The following is a 13,529-nucleotide window of genomic DNA, read 5'->3' as shown; positions in this document are numbered from 1 at the left end:
TTTTCATTCAAAATCTTCTATCTCTTAGTTAAATGCCACTCTAAAGGGAAATTTCTGGTGAACTTCCTCTGAAAGTGTCATAGGAAACTGTCCTCTTTTTCTTTCTTTTACCAGTTGGCACTCTTATATTAATTCCTAAACGCCTCCACCTGCTCTATCAACTTGTTATAACTGTTCCTTGATCATTGATACTATTCTTTGATTTTTAGGCCAGTATTAAATCATATATATATGGAGAACATATAAATTTTTGGCGTCTGAATTCTGGTATCTAGTATCATTTTAGTGGCCCTATTAACAACAACTCTTCATGTTGGTTTCATAAGTAGAAAACTTAATTTGGCTTCCTTAATATGGCTGACAAACTCATTTCAACACAAGTTTGCAGTTTATTTAGGGACACCAGGTACTTATTTTCATTGCTACTTCATTGTTTCTCTTCTACAGGTGTAATTCTTGACTTTTTATTTTATTTTCTTCTTACTGCAGACTTGTTTTCAAAGCAGACAACCTTGGTTGGGAAATATTGTCAATTGCAGTGCCTTCTGCTATGGCTTTGACAGCTGATCCTATTGCTTCACTGGTTGACACAGCATTCATTGGCCGAATAGGTATATGTTCCACCATTAACTCCAAGTTTGCTAAGTGTCTCATAGCAGAAAATATAAAAAAGGAGATAGAGATAAGACAAAATGGTCATGTCTCTATTTATATCCATGTATCTGTCTCTTTCTCCAAACAAGTTTGTGTCTGTCAATATTTTTGTATTTCTGTCTTAAGACAGTTACCAAATGAAGTCTAAGGGCTAAGTGATATATACTTGAATGTTGTATAACGTGTCCACTGTTAAATATCGTTGGTTTATGCATACAGGTGCAGTGGAGCTTGCTGCTGTAGGAGTATCCATAGCTCTCTTCAATCAAATATCGAGGATTGCAATTTTCCCACTCGTCAGTGTGACTACTTCTTTTGTGGCTGAGGAAGATGCCCTTACAGCAGCCAGCCCTCTGGTAGAGGATAGTGAATCCTTGGAAGAAGGTTCCATTCTGAAAGCTGAAATCAATGAACTTATACCAGATAAAGGTAACATTCTCCCATTCTTATCTAAATCATGGTGGTTTGGTTTTTAGTCATGTTTTCTTCGAATATTCCTACTGTCTATGTTCTGCCAAAAATTCTTAAAACATGGACAAGTGACACGTCACTTAGTTGGTGTGTCCGTGCTTCGTAGCTTGCACAACAAGGCATTGAGGCACTTTTTTTGGTAATAACAGATGGAGATGTTCAGAAACCAGATTTGATCCATATGGACTCAAATGTAGTTAAGGTTGAGCATAAGAGAAGGCATATCCCTTCTGCATCATCAGCATTGGTAATTGGTGGTATTCTTGGCCTTGTCCAGGCAATATTCCTCATATTTGCAGCAAAACCTTTATTGCACTTCATGGGAGTAAATTATGTAAGTGGTTTCTTATAAACATTTGCAGAATGATCATTTTAGTTTCAGCGCTTTAGCATTTTGTTTAACATATTGTACACAATTTTTTTCATGAAGGACTCTCCCATGCTCAAACCTGCACAGAACTACCTGACATTGAGATCTCTTGGCGCGCCGGCTGTTCTTCTCTCGTTAGCAATGCAGGGAGTCTTCCGAGGATTTAAAGACACTAAAACACCTCTATATGCTACTTGTATGCCTTGAAATTTTATCAATTGTGTGTTGCAATATCCTAATATCATCTAATTCTGATGACCCTTTCTCTTATGTGATCCAGTGGCAGGAGATTTGACCAACATAGCACTGGATCCTTTGTTCATGTTTGTATTCCGCTTAGGTGTTAGTGGTGCAGCCATTGCTCATGTTATATCTCAGTAAGTCTTATTTCATTGGAGTTAGAATACTCTAACTATACTCTAATGTTAACTCTTATTTTTCTTTTGCTTCTTTGCCTCTTAGTCATCTCTTATTTTCAAATTAACTGTGAATGCAGGTACCTAATTTCTGTAATACTCCTGTGGAAATTGATGCAAAAAGTTGATCTTATGCCTCCCAGCATCAAGCATCTGCAGTTTGATCGATTTCTCAAAAATGGTAAGGTTAACTAGCATTTCAAGTTGATTATCCCTGGGAAATAGCCAAATAGGTTAAGTAGCATTTCAGCATTGAGATTATTTTTTGTTTCATTCTTGTCATCCAGGTTTTCTGTTGTTAATGAGAGTAACTGCTGTAACATTCTGTGTCACTCTGGCCGCCTCACTAGCTGCACGCCAGGGATCAAAATCTATGGCTGCATTTCAAGTCTGCCTGCAGATTTGGCTGGCAGTATCTCTTCTTGCCGATGGTCTTGCTGTTGCTGGGCAGGTTGATACCTCTGTTTACATAATGCACTATTTTTTACTTCATCCTACTTTCAATCTATTTTTGTTCATAACTTCTATTGAGAATATCAAGTTGATTGCAGGCAATTCTTGCAGGCGCATTTGCTGCCAAGGACTATGACAAGGCCACTGCGACTGCAGCTCGAGTATTACAGGTTCTTTACATTTCTATTTTTTTAAGAAAAAAAAAAAGATCCTAATCTTTGCTCAATTAAATTAGCTGCAAGACTAACAAACAATTATATTGCAGATGGGTTTGGTTCTGGGATTGGCTCTTGCATTCATTCTTGGTGCAGGACTTCCTTTTGGAGCTAAACTATTTACAAGAGATGTTGATGTCCTCCACCTCATAAAAATTGGAATACCTGTAAGTCTATTTCTTGTACATTGGTATCTAATCTTTTCAGCACCCTAAATTTGTGAGACTTATATTTATGTTTGATTGTTTCTCTCAGTTTGTTGCAGCCACCCAACCCATCAATGCTTTGGCATTTGTATTTGATGGTATCAACTTTGGTGCATCTGACTTTGCATATTCAGCATTCTCTTTGGTGTGTATTTTCTTCCATGTCTTCGTGCAATAAGGGATTATATACTGCATATTTTATGAATCTTAAGTAGTTCTAGATGATGCAAAGTTAGCATCCAAACTTTGCTAAAGATTGTTCTTTTCTGGATAGAAATTGATTTACTTAATCATTATCTTCATTGTCAGCTTATAGTGGCAGTTGTCAGCATCATTTGCCTACTATTTTTATCAGCATCATTCATAGGAATTTGGGTTGCTTTGACCATCTATATGGGTCTTAGAGCATTTGCTGGCTTCTTGAGGTAAGAAATTCAGTTGGATTTTTCCTAAACGATCACTTTTCCAAGGCATGTTTAGTTCTTACTATGTTGAATTCAAGGTAATCAATCAATGAATTATGTTTATGCAGGATTGGAACAGGATCAGGACCTTGGAAGATCCTTAGGAAGTGAGAGTATTAGTCACCATATGACCATAATCATATTCAAAGGCATAGCTTCATTTATTTGACCCCACTTTCATAGGCTTCTACCAAATTGTGCTTGGTTTGATTGTTTGACATGATCTACCTATACTTCAAATACAATGTGCAGAAGAAAAAAGGGGTAAAAGTTTGGCAACTCTTTTTGGGTGGGGGGAGGGAATTATTATGATAGAGCCTCTATTTCTTACTCTTCATAAAATAATTGCTGGCTATGAATCAGCATCCTTAAGCGGGATTAGAGTCACAATCAGATTATAGAGCTTTATAATAGCCAGTGAGCTTAAATAATTAAGAGTTGATTCTTAATTAATGTATATACCTTTGGATGTACTGGTAACCACTCAATCTTACAATAGTAATGATTAGATGAACATTGTGAAAATGAAAGATTCCATGGAACATGCAATGTTGGAAGAAATGACAGGGGGAGTGTCTTCTACTTGTAGTATGGTTTGTCATTTTTTGTTGATGACACATATAAAGAAGCTTAATTTGTCATTTTCTCCAAAACCCAATCAAAACTAAGCCTGAGACCTATTGAAAAAGCTAAATACTGAGTACAAATGTACAGCACAATGACATTGATAATATCAAGATGTTGATGGTTAAGGTTTTATTGTCTCAGGTTCTTTGTAACAAAGTGTTTCTTACCTTTGATTATTAACCAATAATAATTCAAAAAGATTAAGAGGTAAAAAATACCATGCAGTTTGTTAAGTGAATATGATCATAAATAACGGTACAGGAGGCTGACCGGAAAAATTAACATCTATAAGAATTAAGAAGCTTGAACAAATTGTGATTCACAAGATTGGACCAAAAAGAACAAGCATATGTAGGCCATAGCCATAGCCATCAAGTGTCTTTCAGCCTAAGGGAGCTGCTAAGGGAAAGATACACTTTATGTACCATATATTTTAGTCATATAAACTTCCTAGCATGCAGATCTTGTTAAGTATCTCTTGCGTCACACGAGTAACTACACTAGTAACTATGAAATTTGGCTTGATAAAATGAAGGGAAATCAAAGCAAGAGAAAAAAAGGACTATACAGTTTCAATTTCTATGCTTCCTGGTTTCCAGTATTGTGCCGTCTTTAAGACTTTCCTGTGCATCGTTGTCCATGCCAAGGCTGAAGAGTGCAGCAGCTTGAAGATAGAATGCCGTTGGCCATGTGGGAGATACTGATTGAGCTTGCATAGCATCTCCGAGTGCCTCTTGTGGCATGTCATTCATAAGATAGCATAAGCAACGCCTGGCATACACGGTTGGCGATACCATGGTCCCAACATCAATGAACTACACATAAAATAAGCATCATGAAATCATAATCATATATCTGGCAAAAGAAAGTATAGTACTATAGTTACATAATGCATTGTGAATAATTGACTTATTCTGGAAATTCAATCCTCTAATTGCAACTTGCAAAACATGGATATATTCAACTGTCCATCAACTTAAAATTTCATAGGATTATAGGTAATACCAAAGCGTTAAACTTTAAACTTCACCTTTCTTTCTCTTTTTTTTTGGTTAATGTATGAATGTTGTTTTGGTGATTTACAATGGACTTCTCTTCCAAGAACTTCAAGCTAACTTACTTGTGTGTAGTAGTCAATGGCTGTGGAGAAGTCTCTAGCACGAAAAGCAGTATCTCCAAGGTTCTTAGAATTCAGTGTTTCCTGTATTTGATTTGTCCACATTTGGAAGGAAAGCTGCGATAAAATATAAAGTTGCACAGATACCAATATAACACAAGGTTACGGAAGGTTATCGGAATATCTTGTTATAAAATTCAACACAAAAACTTTTAAGAGAGAAACTCAAAAGGTCTACACTTGGAAATATTGGAAAATTGAGTGGTAAAAAAACTAGTCCTAGCTCATTTGGCATCCAGCATACAAGCAGAATATAAAATTCTCCATAGACAAAAAAAGTAAGTGTAGCCTATAACAGAATTCTCTTAAGAAAGGTCCAAATTAGAAGGAAATCTAGAGAACAATAGGATACCTCGTTTGCAACATCTTCATCATCCTTGTACCCCACCTTATCCAAAATTTCATGTATAGCAGTGAGATCTCTTCTTGAACAAGCTTCACCAAAAGGTGTCAAAGAAACTGTTTCCTTTGATGATACATTCCCATCTGGTATGCCCATCAAAACATACGACAGTACCTGCAAAATACCACAGCCATAAACAAAATACTAAATATGTTCCGGTGCTCCCAACTGTCTTCAATGAAGAAAGTCAATGAGTGAAAGATAGAGAATACTGAAGTTTCTTTCTGAAGAGGAGTTAGAGCGGTCACAAGTGACTTTGCATTTGGTCTCTCACGAGGTTCATATTGTAGACAACGCGAAGCCAATCTCACTATCTCAGTTCCATCATCGTTCGAAAAATGACCTTCTAAACAAGAGTCCATCAGCAAGGAAAAATTTTTGCCGCGTATAAGGTCAAGTGCCTGCACATAAAAAGCATTATGTTACCTATTGAATCTGAGTTATATAGCAATGATTTGATCATGTTAAGCCAAACCATCATTTATGTTATTAAGGTACAAGCATTTGTTCAGTTTGTACAGGCCAAAGGCTCACTGAACAAATACAACCTTAAATTATAAAGAAGAGAATAAATGTTCAAGGAGGGAGTTTACATGACTGGGTGGAATATGCTTTCCACTCAGAAGATCAAGCAAAAGTGTGCCAAAACTGTATACTACACTTTCAGGGGTGATTCTTCCTGCCGAATTTCAAACATGCTTTGGATCAGTAGAAGAAATTGAAATAAGTGGTAATGCTTTTAACTACTAAAACAGTTCTATATCAAATTAAAGGCTAAGATTTTTGTCGTTGAATTAGTTATTTATTACCGGTCCTCAAGTACTCCGGAGGAGTGAAGGCTAAATTTGTGCTATAGCTTCGGCCGTCTCTACTGTTTTTCATGAGTCCAAAACAAGAGAGCCTGGGGTTGGCATCCTGTCCACCATTGCAACAATATAAGATATGGTCCACAAAACCAAACAAAAGGAAGCACAAAACATGGCTTTAAAAGCTAAAGTACCTCATCAAACAAGATTCTATAAGCATTAAGATCATGATACAATGCTCTTCCTCGACTGCTGCAGTAATCCAATGCTTGTGCCAAATACAATGCCACCCTCAACCTCATTGCCCATTTCATGGGCTGTGTCTCCCCTGCCAGAGAAGTTCACACATATCCCACAATCAACGGATCACATAAAGGGAACAAATACTTCACAAATAAATAAGTAAAATGAACATGGTAAAGACAGGGCAAAATACAGTTCAATCAATAATGACAACAAAATTAGATCTTTACTCCTTTTGATAGCAAGGCACATAAACCAACAAATGGAAACTCACAGTGGAAGAGATGTTTGGAGAGAGTTTCATGTGGCATGAACTCTGCAACAAGCAACCTCTCTTCTCCTTCACAGCAGCATCCAACCAAGTTAGCTAATCTTTCATTCCTTAACTGCCCCACTGCTCTTGCTTCCTCCTAAAAACCACTCCAAATAAACAAAGAAACATAAAGCTACACACACAAACTCAACACATTCCAAAAAGTCAAAATCAAAAGAAGAAGCAAGACACTAACTAGAAATTGTCTCGAATCAGGCCAAGCTGATTTGTTGAAGCGCTTCACAGCAACCAACCTATCATCTTCAAGCCTTCCTTTGTAAACAACATTGGGAGCTTTCTCTCCATGTTCTGAGACAATGTTCTCTGGTGAGAAACCTGAAGTTGCAACCTTAAGCTGATCCCACGTGTACTCATTGAATCCAACCCATTGATCCTTCTCATTCTTGCCCCCGTCATCTGCATACACACAGAGAGAGATATGAATCCATATTAAAAACCTCAACTTTAAGCTCAAATTAGCTTCTTTTCTTATTCTACTTGTGATGGTAGAAAGTGACAACTAAAGTTACATAAAAATAAAATGAAAATGAAAAGGGTCACCATTATCAGATAAGTCGTGAAGGTTTGATTTGATGTGTGAAGGCCACCAACAGAGAGAGAATTTAGAGCAACGAGCTCCCATTGGTGAAAAAACAAAAAAAAAAACACAATGCTGCTTAGGAAAAAAATAAAAAAGAAAAACAAAAGAAGCAGCAGAAGAAGAAAAGAAAATGTGAGGAGCTATCTCTTTCTCTGAAGCTCTCTGTGTGTTTTGTGCTTGTCACGTTTTATGAAGGGGTAGAGAGAGTAGAGAGGGGGCAAAAAGAAAAAAAGAAAATGAAATGAAAATGGGGTGTGTTTGGGAAGAGAGAAAGTGGGGTGTGGGAAAAAGGATTACTTTTTTGGGATCCAAAGGGAAAGCTTGGTTTTTTTTGGTGTTAGCTTCGAACGAATGATATCAGTCACTTCTTCTCTTCATCATTCCTTCTTTTTCCTTCTCTTCTACACTTTTGCTCAGACACTACACACTACTGCACTCTGCACTCTTTGCTTTCTCTTTTAAAATACTCATTTTAATTTAAGTTTAAGTAAAAAGAAAATCATTTTAAATCTTTATATTATATACGAATTAATACCAGCAATTGACAAACTATATTTTACAATTCGGTAATGTACATTCACATTTTTCATTGTCTCTAATCTGCCTTTGTTTTGAGGGATAGAACAATGAGATACGGGACATAATTTATTTTTTATTTTTTTATTATTTTTATTAAATTTTTATAATTTATTCTAATTTATCATCAAATAAAATACATAAACACAAAATTTTATGTCTTTATATCTTTTTCTCAATGTCTTATCTTACTCTTTTTTTACAAACAAACGCAGCCTAAAATATTATTGCTATAATTTTAGCATGTAAGCTCAAAGCATTCTTGTATAGATATCAATAGAAAATATTTGAAAAAAAAAGTCAAAAACAATTAAAATTTGTCTTATAACAATTAATAAATATTAAACAAGAGAAATTCTTATTATTTTTTTTATCTTTTTAACATTATCATACTAATTATGTTCATAATGCTTTTGGAAATAACTATGATTACCATCATTCTCTTTACTAATTAAGTAATTATAATCACTAACTCTCAATAATTATCATCACCAATTACCTGCAATATATTCTCTGTATGAGCATCAATTACTACACTCAACAGACCTTCTTCAATGCTATTCAAATCCATTCTTATGAATTTGAAAATATTTATAATAGCTTATATTACACATTTACAAATATCTGAATTCATTCTTATTAGCTTTAATGTTATCCAAAGTTGTAAATATTTATAATAGCCCAATTTGCACCTCTTTATAAATAAACAAACATATTATCTGAATTTTATATGAATTTTAATACGTGATAAATTAATGAAAAATATGTTAGGTATCAAAGTTAATAAGATAAAATAATTCAATTAAAATTTGTGAACAAAAAATTAATATAACTAAAAAGAATTAAATAATAATAAAAATAATATAACTAAATATTAAAATTATAATTTCTCAAAATATATTAAAAAAATTTATAATATTCTCATATATTATGAAAAACACTCATATAAAGATATTAGACATATAAAAACTTTACTGTTTTCTTTCTTAATTTTCACTCACTATTTAATTTCTTACAAAACTTAACATACATTATCAAATGCTTTAACCATTTAGTCACCAAAAAAAAATGCTTTAACCATTTATATATAGATGTTTAAAAGTAATAATACGAGACGAACAAAGCACCATTTAAAGTTGTTATGGTATTAAATTGATCAATTTAATTTTATTAAATTGTGATCCTGTACAATTTTATCAACTTTATCAAATTATATGACAAATTCATAAAAAATTAAATATAAACTTAATCTTATCATTATGTACTATTTATTTTCAATACATAATTAGATAACTACTTATTATTTGACTAAGTAAAAAATTATAACTAAATTAATTTATCTAATTTTGACCAAATTAAAAATTACAATGACTATCTAATTATCCAAATCATTACCTTATCAATTTATTTCTTTTAAGCTTATCAAATTACATGTTTGATAATTATAATTAATCAAGGTAAACTTTGCATATGCCATCACTTATTATTACTTTAGCCATTAACAATAATTTTTAACTTCAAAAGCAAAAGAAGAATTTTACTTCTTTTCACAAAACAAAACAAAAAAAGGTTACAACAAATTAAAAAACCAAAAATGACTCTGTAGCCTTCGCAAAGGAAATTAATGACTTCGTAGCCAATATTCCACACTAATACTATAAGACAATAGAGAAAGAAAAAAAAATACAATATTTATTAGTTGAGAAATCAATTCCCAACAATAAATTAATAAAAATATTCAAATATAATCTTTTTTTGCTACGAAAAAGTTGATAATTTATTGGTCGGAAGAAGTTAATTCTTAAATATTTCTAACAAGTAATTATAGGCAACAACGTATAATTAGAAAATTAACTTTTTCTTCTAACAATTGGCCAAACAAAATTCAAACATATAGTATTATTTATTTGTATTCATTCAAAATAATTTTATTTTTTTCTGTAAAAAGATTACTAAATTTATCATTAAATTAAGACGTACTTTATTATGGCATATATCATGAGTCTACGTTCAAACCTGTCTTAATAACATTAGGTACATAAAAGAAATAAAACTTTTTATTTTTTTAAATACTTTAAAAAAATGTTTATTAGAATGCTCATTAACAAAATCCATTTATCAATCAAAATATATTATTCAATTGTTGTGTAACAAAAAAGCGTATATAATAAAGTAACCATTTTAGTTTATTTTACTTTATGCTCCAATATTTTAGTTATAAAGAAATGCCTTGTGTTTTGGGTTCCATAATTTACCGAGACATGCCATGCTTTTCCTTTTCCCTCGTATGACTTTTGCCACCTGTTGTCCCTCTCTGTCATTTTTTTTTCCCAAAGAATAATTGAGGATTGTTGGTTGTACAGCCATAAATTATTAATATTCAATAATTTAGTTTTGTCAATTTACAAAATTTGATTGAGCAAGGCATACATAGTACAAAAATCGCTGTCAATTGTACTGCCCAAAATAAAAATCACTATCGCTAATGATATTAAAGGTAAGCATTAGTAAAAATGGAGCAAAATTTAAGAAGCAATACCCGTTACATGTTATTAAGTACTATGCTATGATCAAATTTAGTGCAGAGATGAATTTTTGAGTGACTGCGTTAATAAATAGGTAGTACCTTTCCCTGAGATACTACAGGTACCTAAAGATTTTTTTCCCCGGTGTTAACATTTGTCACCTTGTTAAAAATATTAGGATAAAATGAGTTTTGCTATTCTATGTTCTAGTTATAAAAGTATAGGTTAAATATATTATAAAAAAAAATTAATATTATTTATTATAAAAATAAATTCTTTTATATTTTTAATGTATAAAAATAATAAATAACATTAAAATATTTCTTTTATAATATGGTTAATTTATACTTTTTGAGACATAATAACAAAACTCAAATAAAATATATTTTGTGTCTAATATTTTTAAAATTTTTTAAAAATATTTTTAACGTTTAATTTAGTTTAATTTAATTTAATTTTTAATATTTAAAGTAAATTTTAATTTATTCCTAATATTAATTTTATAATAATCAATTTTATAATAGTGAACTATAAATCAACACTATTTTACCAATTTTGTTCTTATATAACCCTATATGTATACTAAAATTAGCCACTAAAGTTAGCTACCAGTATAAAATATATGTTGGAATATAAATACATATTAAAAATAAATTAAATCACACATGTATTTATATACAAACACATTAATAGCTGATTTTAGTGACTAATTTTAGTGTACAAATACATTTCTTAACATAATATCGTCTTCATGATTACATCACATTCTCCTTCCGTGATCATCAACACTACAGCCACTACTGTCAGCCACCAGCACCACCATCATGATTTTTTTCTTCTTTTAATCACCGTTACCATCATCACCACCACCAATTAAACCTTCTCATCCCTAATATACAGAGACACATACACTGTTTTCTCTCTTCTGCGCTAAGTTTTTTTCTGATTCCTCAATTGAATTCACCAAATTTTCTACCGTCCAGGAAACCAATTTCACAGTTGTTTCATAAAATGACTACATTTGTGATGAGTTTAGCTCCTTTTTAATGGCTCACGCTCATCACTTTCATACTATACTTTACCTTGTCTTTTTTCCCTTTCTTGATTTTGCTTCATCATCTCTTCTTCCTTACACCATGATTTCTCCATTATTGACTAGCTCCACGGGGATTACACTCTCCCGGTGCCACCTCAGCCTCCGGCAGTACCTCCTGCGACCTCAATTCGAGTTTGGTTTTCGATAGAAGGAAACGCGGGAGCCTCAACGTGCTTCAAGGTGCGAGCTTGAGTTGCTCAATTTCGGGTTGCGTGATTTTGATCAACGTCAGTAATGGTGATTAGCAGAATAAAAAAATCATGATGGTGATGCCGATGGCTGGGGGTGGTGGTTGCAGTGTATTGATGATGGAAGGAGAAGGCTGAATTAGGAGTGGAATCACTATGAAAATGATATTATATTCCCTTAAATTAAATGATGATAAAATCTATCTATATATTCTATCGGAAATGTTTAGTAAGAAAATCAACCAAAATAGCCATAACTTACCTTATTTAGTATTTATTAATTATTGCGATAATTAATTAATGCTAAATAAGATAAATTTTAACTATTTTTTTGTTTATCTAACATTACCTAACGTGGCATGCCCTCCTTCCTAATTTAATTATTTTAACACATTCAATACTATTTATTAGAATAACTTAATTATATCAACTAATTGATTTAATTAGATATTTAAATATCAATATAATTTATTATAATTTAAATTATTTAACTAATTATACTACATTAATTGTAATTCATTATATTAGTGAATTGATTTTTTTATTTATGAAGTCTAAAATAAAATAAATAAATTATTGTTTATTTTAATTAAATTTACTAAATTTAATTATATATTATATATGAATTAACGTTAATTTATAAATTATTTTATATTATAATATTCAATCAAATATATTATAAATTACTTTAAATTATATAGCACGAAAAAATAAATTTAAATGTGGTTTATATAGTATAGATAATATTTAATTAAGAACGGTGTGTTTTTAAGTGTTTTAGTATGACTTAATTATACCAGCTAATTGATTTGATTAGATATTTAAATATTAGTGTAATTTATTATAGTATATAATACTTGATTAGTTTTACTACATTAATTATAATTCCTTATATTAGTTAATAGGTTTATTCATTTATAAAATCTGAAATAAAATAAATAATTTGTTGTTTATTCTAATTAAATTCATTAAATTTAATTATATTATATATAAATTAAAGATAATTTATAAATCACTTCATTTCCTTAGTCTTTTATATTCTGTGAATTGTTAAGTTTTAAGTTTTATATTCCCTTAAGCAAAAGTAATATAAGGCAAAATTTTCTTCATTTTAAACAAAATTATTCTATGTATTATTAACTAATATCATTAGATTTGATTTATTAAAAACATAAAATAATTTTATATAATAAATTATTAATTAAACTAATTCTAAAACGTAAGCAAAATAAATTAATTTCCTAGGCGACCCAATGTAAATCAATAATTTATACAACAATCAAACAAAGCATAGAACTTGTGAATGGTGATAAAAAGGGAATAAAAAAGTAGGACCCACACTATGTTGGCTTGCTTGCCTTCATTGTATCTTAACAAAAAATGGGCCTACGGAGACTAATCCCGATTCTAAGCTGGACAGATAAAAAATATATCCGGATCTCATACAATTAATTTCAACCCGCACCCAAAGTCCTCTTTTAGTCTTTTTGGGTCTTCTCTCTCCCAGCAAGCAAGCATATACGCCAGCAATGGAGAACGGCGGCTTGGCACTGGCAACTTCAGAACGACAAAGACGAAAAAACTAGTTGCTCATACGGCGACATGATGATGACGGAGTTGTGCCGGCGAGGAGGTCGACGACGATCGGAGATGCTAATGTGACTAGAGAGGTTAGATAGCGGACCGGCAAGAGGAGACTTTCACTAATGTTGTTGTCGTTCAGAT

General features: G+C 31.8%; 2 protein-coding genes across 4 annotated transcripts; one reads left to right on the top strand and one right to left on the bottom strand.

Annotated features, from left to right (window-relative positions):
• Positions 1-202: 202 nt before the first annotated feature.
• On the top strand, positions 203-4,008 carry LOC112736722 (protein DETOXIFICATION 42-like). Of its 2 annotated transcripts, none has more exons than XM_025786287.3 (13): positions 203-406; positions 490-611; positions 874-1,083; positions 1,275-1,459; positions 1,556-1,691; positions 1,776-1,872; positions 1,992-2,092; positions 2,199-2,362; positions 2,463-2,534; positions 2,630-2,746; positions 2,835-2,930; positions 3,095-3,210; positions 3,318-4,008. In XM_025786287.3, the coding sequence occupies exons 1-13, from the start codon at positions 354-356 to the stop codon at positions 3,358-3,360; spliced, it is 1,512 nt and encodes a 503-aa protein (XP_025642072.1). In that variant the 5' UTR covers positions 203-353; the 3' UTR covers positions 3,361-4,008. The 2 variants fall into 2 exon arrangements, with proteins under 2 accessions (XP_025642072.1, XP_025642073.1); XM_025786288.3 differs by having other exon boundaries at positions 1,583-1,691; positions 3,318-3,838.
• A 134-nt stretch (positions 4,009-4,142) lies between these two features.
• On the bottom strand, positions 4,143-7,768 carry LOC112736723 (serine/threonine-protein kinase BSK5). Of its 2 annotated transcripts, none has more exons than XM_025786289.3 (10): positions 7,380-7,768; positions 7,015-7,235; positions 6,780-6,915; positions 6,457-6,590; positions 6,266-6,371; positions 6,050-6,135; positions 5,669-5,857; positions 5,406-5,570; positions 4,997-5,110; positions 4,143-4,691 (listed from the first exon to the last, which is right to left on the bottom strand). In XM_025786289.3, exons 1-10 carry the CDS (start codon positions 7,459-7,461, stop codon positions 4,449-4,451), a joined length of 1,476 nt encoding a protein of 491 aa, XP_025642074.1. In that variant the 5' UTR covers positions 7,462-7,768; the 3' UTR covers positions 4,143-4,448. The 2 variants fall into 2 exon arrangements, with proteins under 2 accessions (XP_025642074.1, XP_029147221.1); XM_029291388.2 differs by having other exon boundaries at positions 5,705-5,857; positions 7,380-7,742.
• Positions 7,769-13,529: the final 5,761 nt, after the last annotated feature.

Source organism: Arachis hypogaea, chromosome 13 (genome assembly GCF_003086295.3).
Source record: "Arachis hypogaea cultivar Tifrunner chromosome 13, arahy.Tifrunner.gnm2.J5K5, whole genome shotgun sequence".
Lineage (NCBI taxonomy): Eukaryota > Viridiplantae > Streptophyta > Magnoliopsida > Fabales > Fabaceae > Arachis > Arachis hypogaea.
The sequence above is the reverse complement of the archived record's forward strand: the minus strand, read 5'-3'. Positions and strand labels throughout refer to the sequence as shown.

Bases quoted from the DNA above. Each gene is read 5' to 3' on its own strand.
- LOC112736722 (XM_025786287.3), top strand. From the start codon at position 354: ATGGCTGACAAACTCATTTCAACACAAGTTTGCAGTTTATTTAGGGAC. The intron at 2,535-2,629 runs GTTCTTTACATT...ATTATATTGCAG, and splicing joins CTGCAGCTCGAGTATTACAG to ATGGGTTTGGTTCTGGGATT. The intron at 3,211-3,317 runs GTAAGAAATTCA...ATGTTTATGCAG, and splicing joins GCATTTGCTGGCTTCTTGAG to GATTGGAACAGGATCAGGAC.
- LOC112736723 (XM_025786289.3), bottom strand. From the start codon at position 7,461: ATGGGAGCTCGTTGCTCTAAATTCTCTCTCTGTTGGTGGCCTTCACAC. The intron at 6,591-6,779 runs GTGAGTTTCCAT...CTTCTCTGGCAG, and splicing joins CTCCAAACATCTCTTCCACT to GGGAGACACAGCCCATGAAA. The intron at 5,111-5,405 runs GTATCCTATTGT...ATTTTATCGCAG, and splicing joins ATGAAGATGTTGCAAACGAG to CTTTCCTTCCAAATGTGGAC.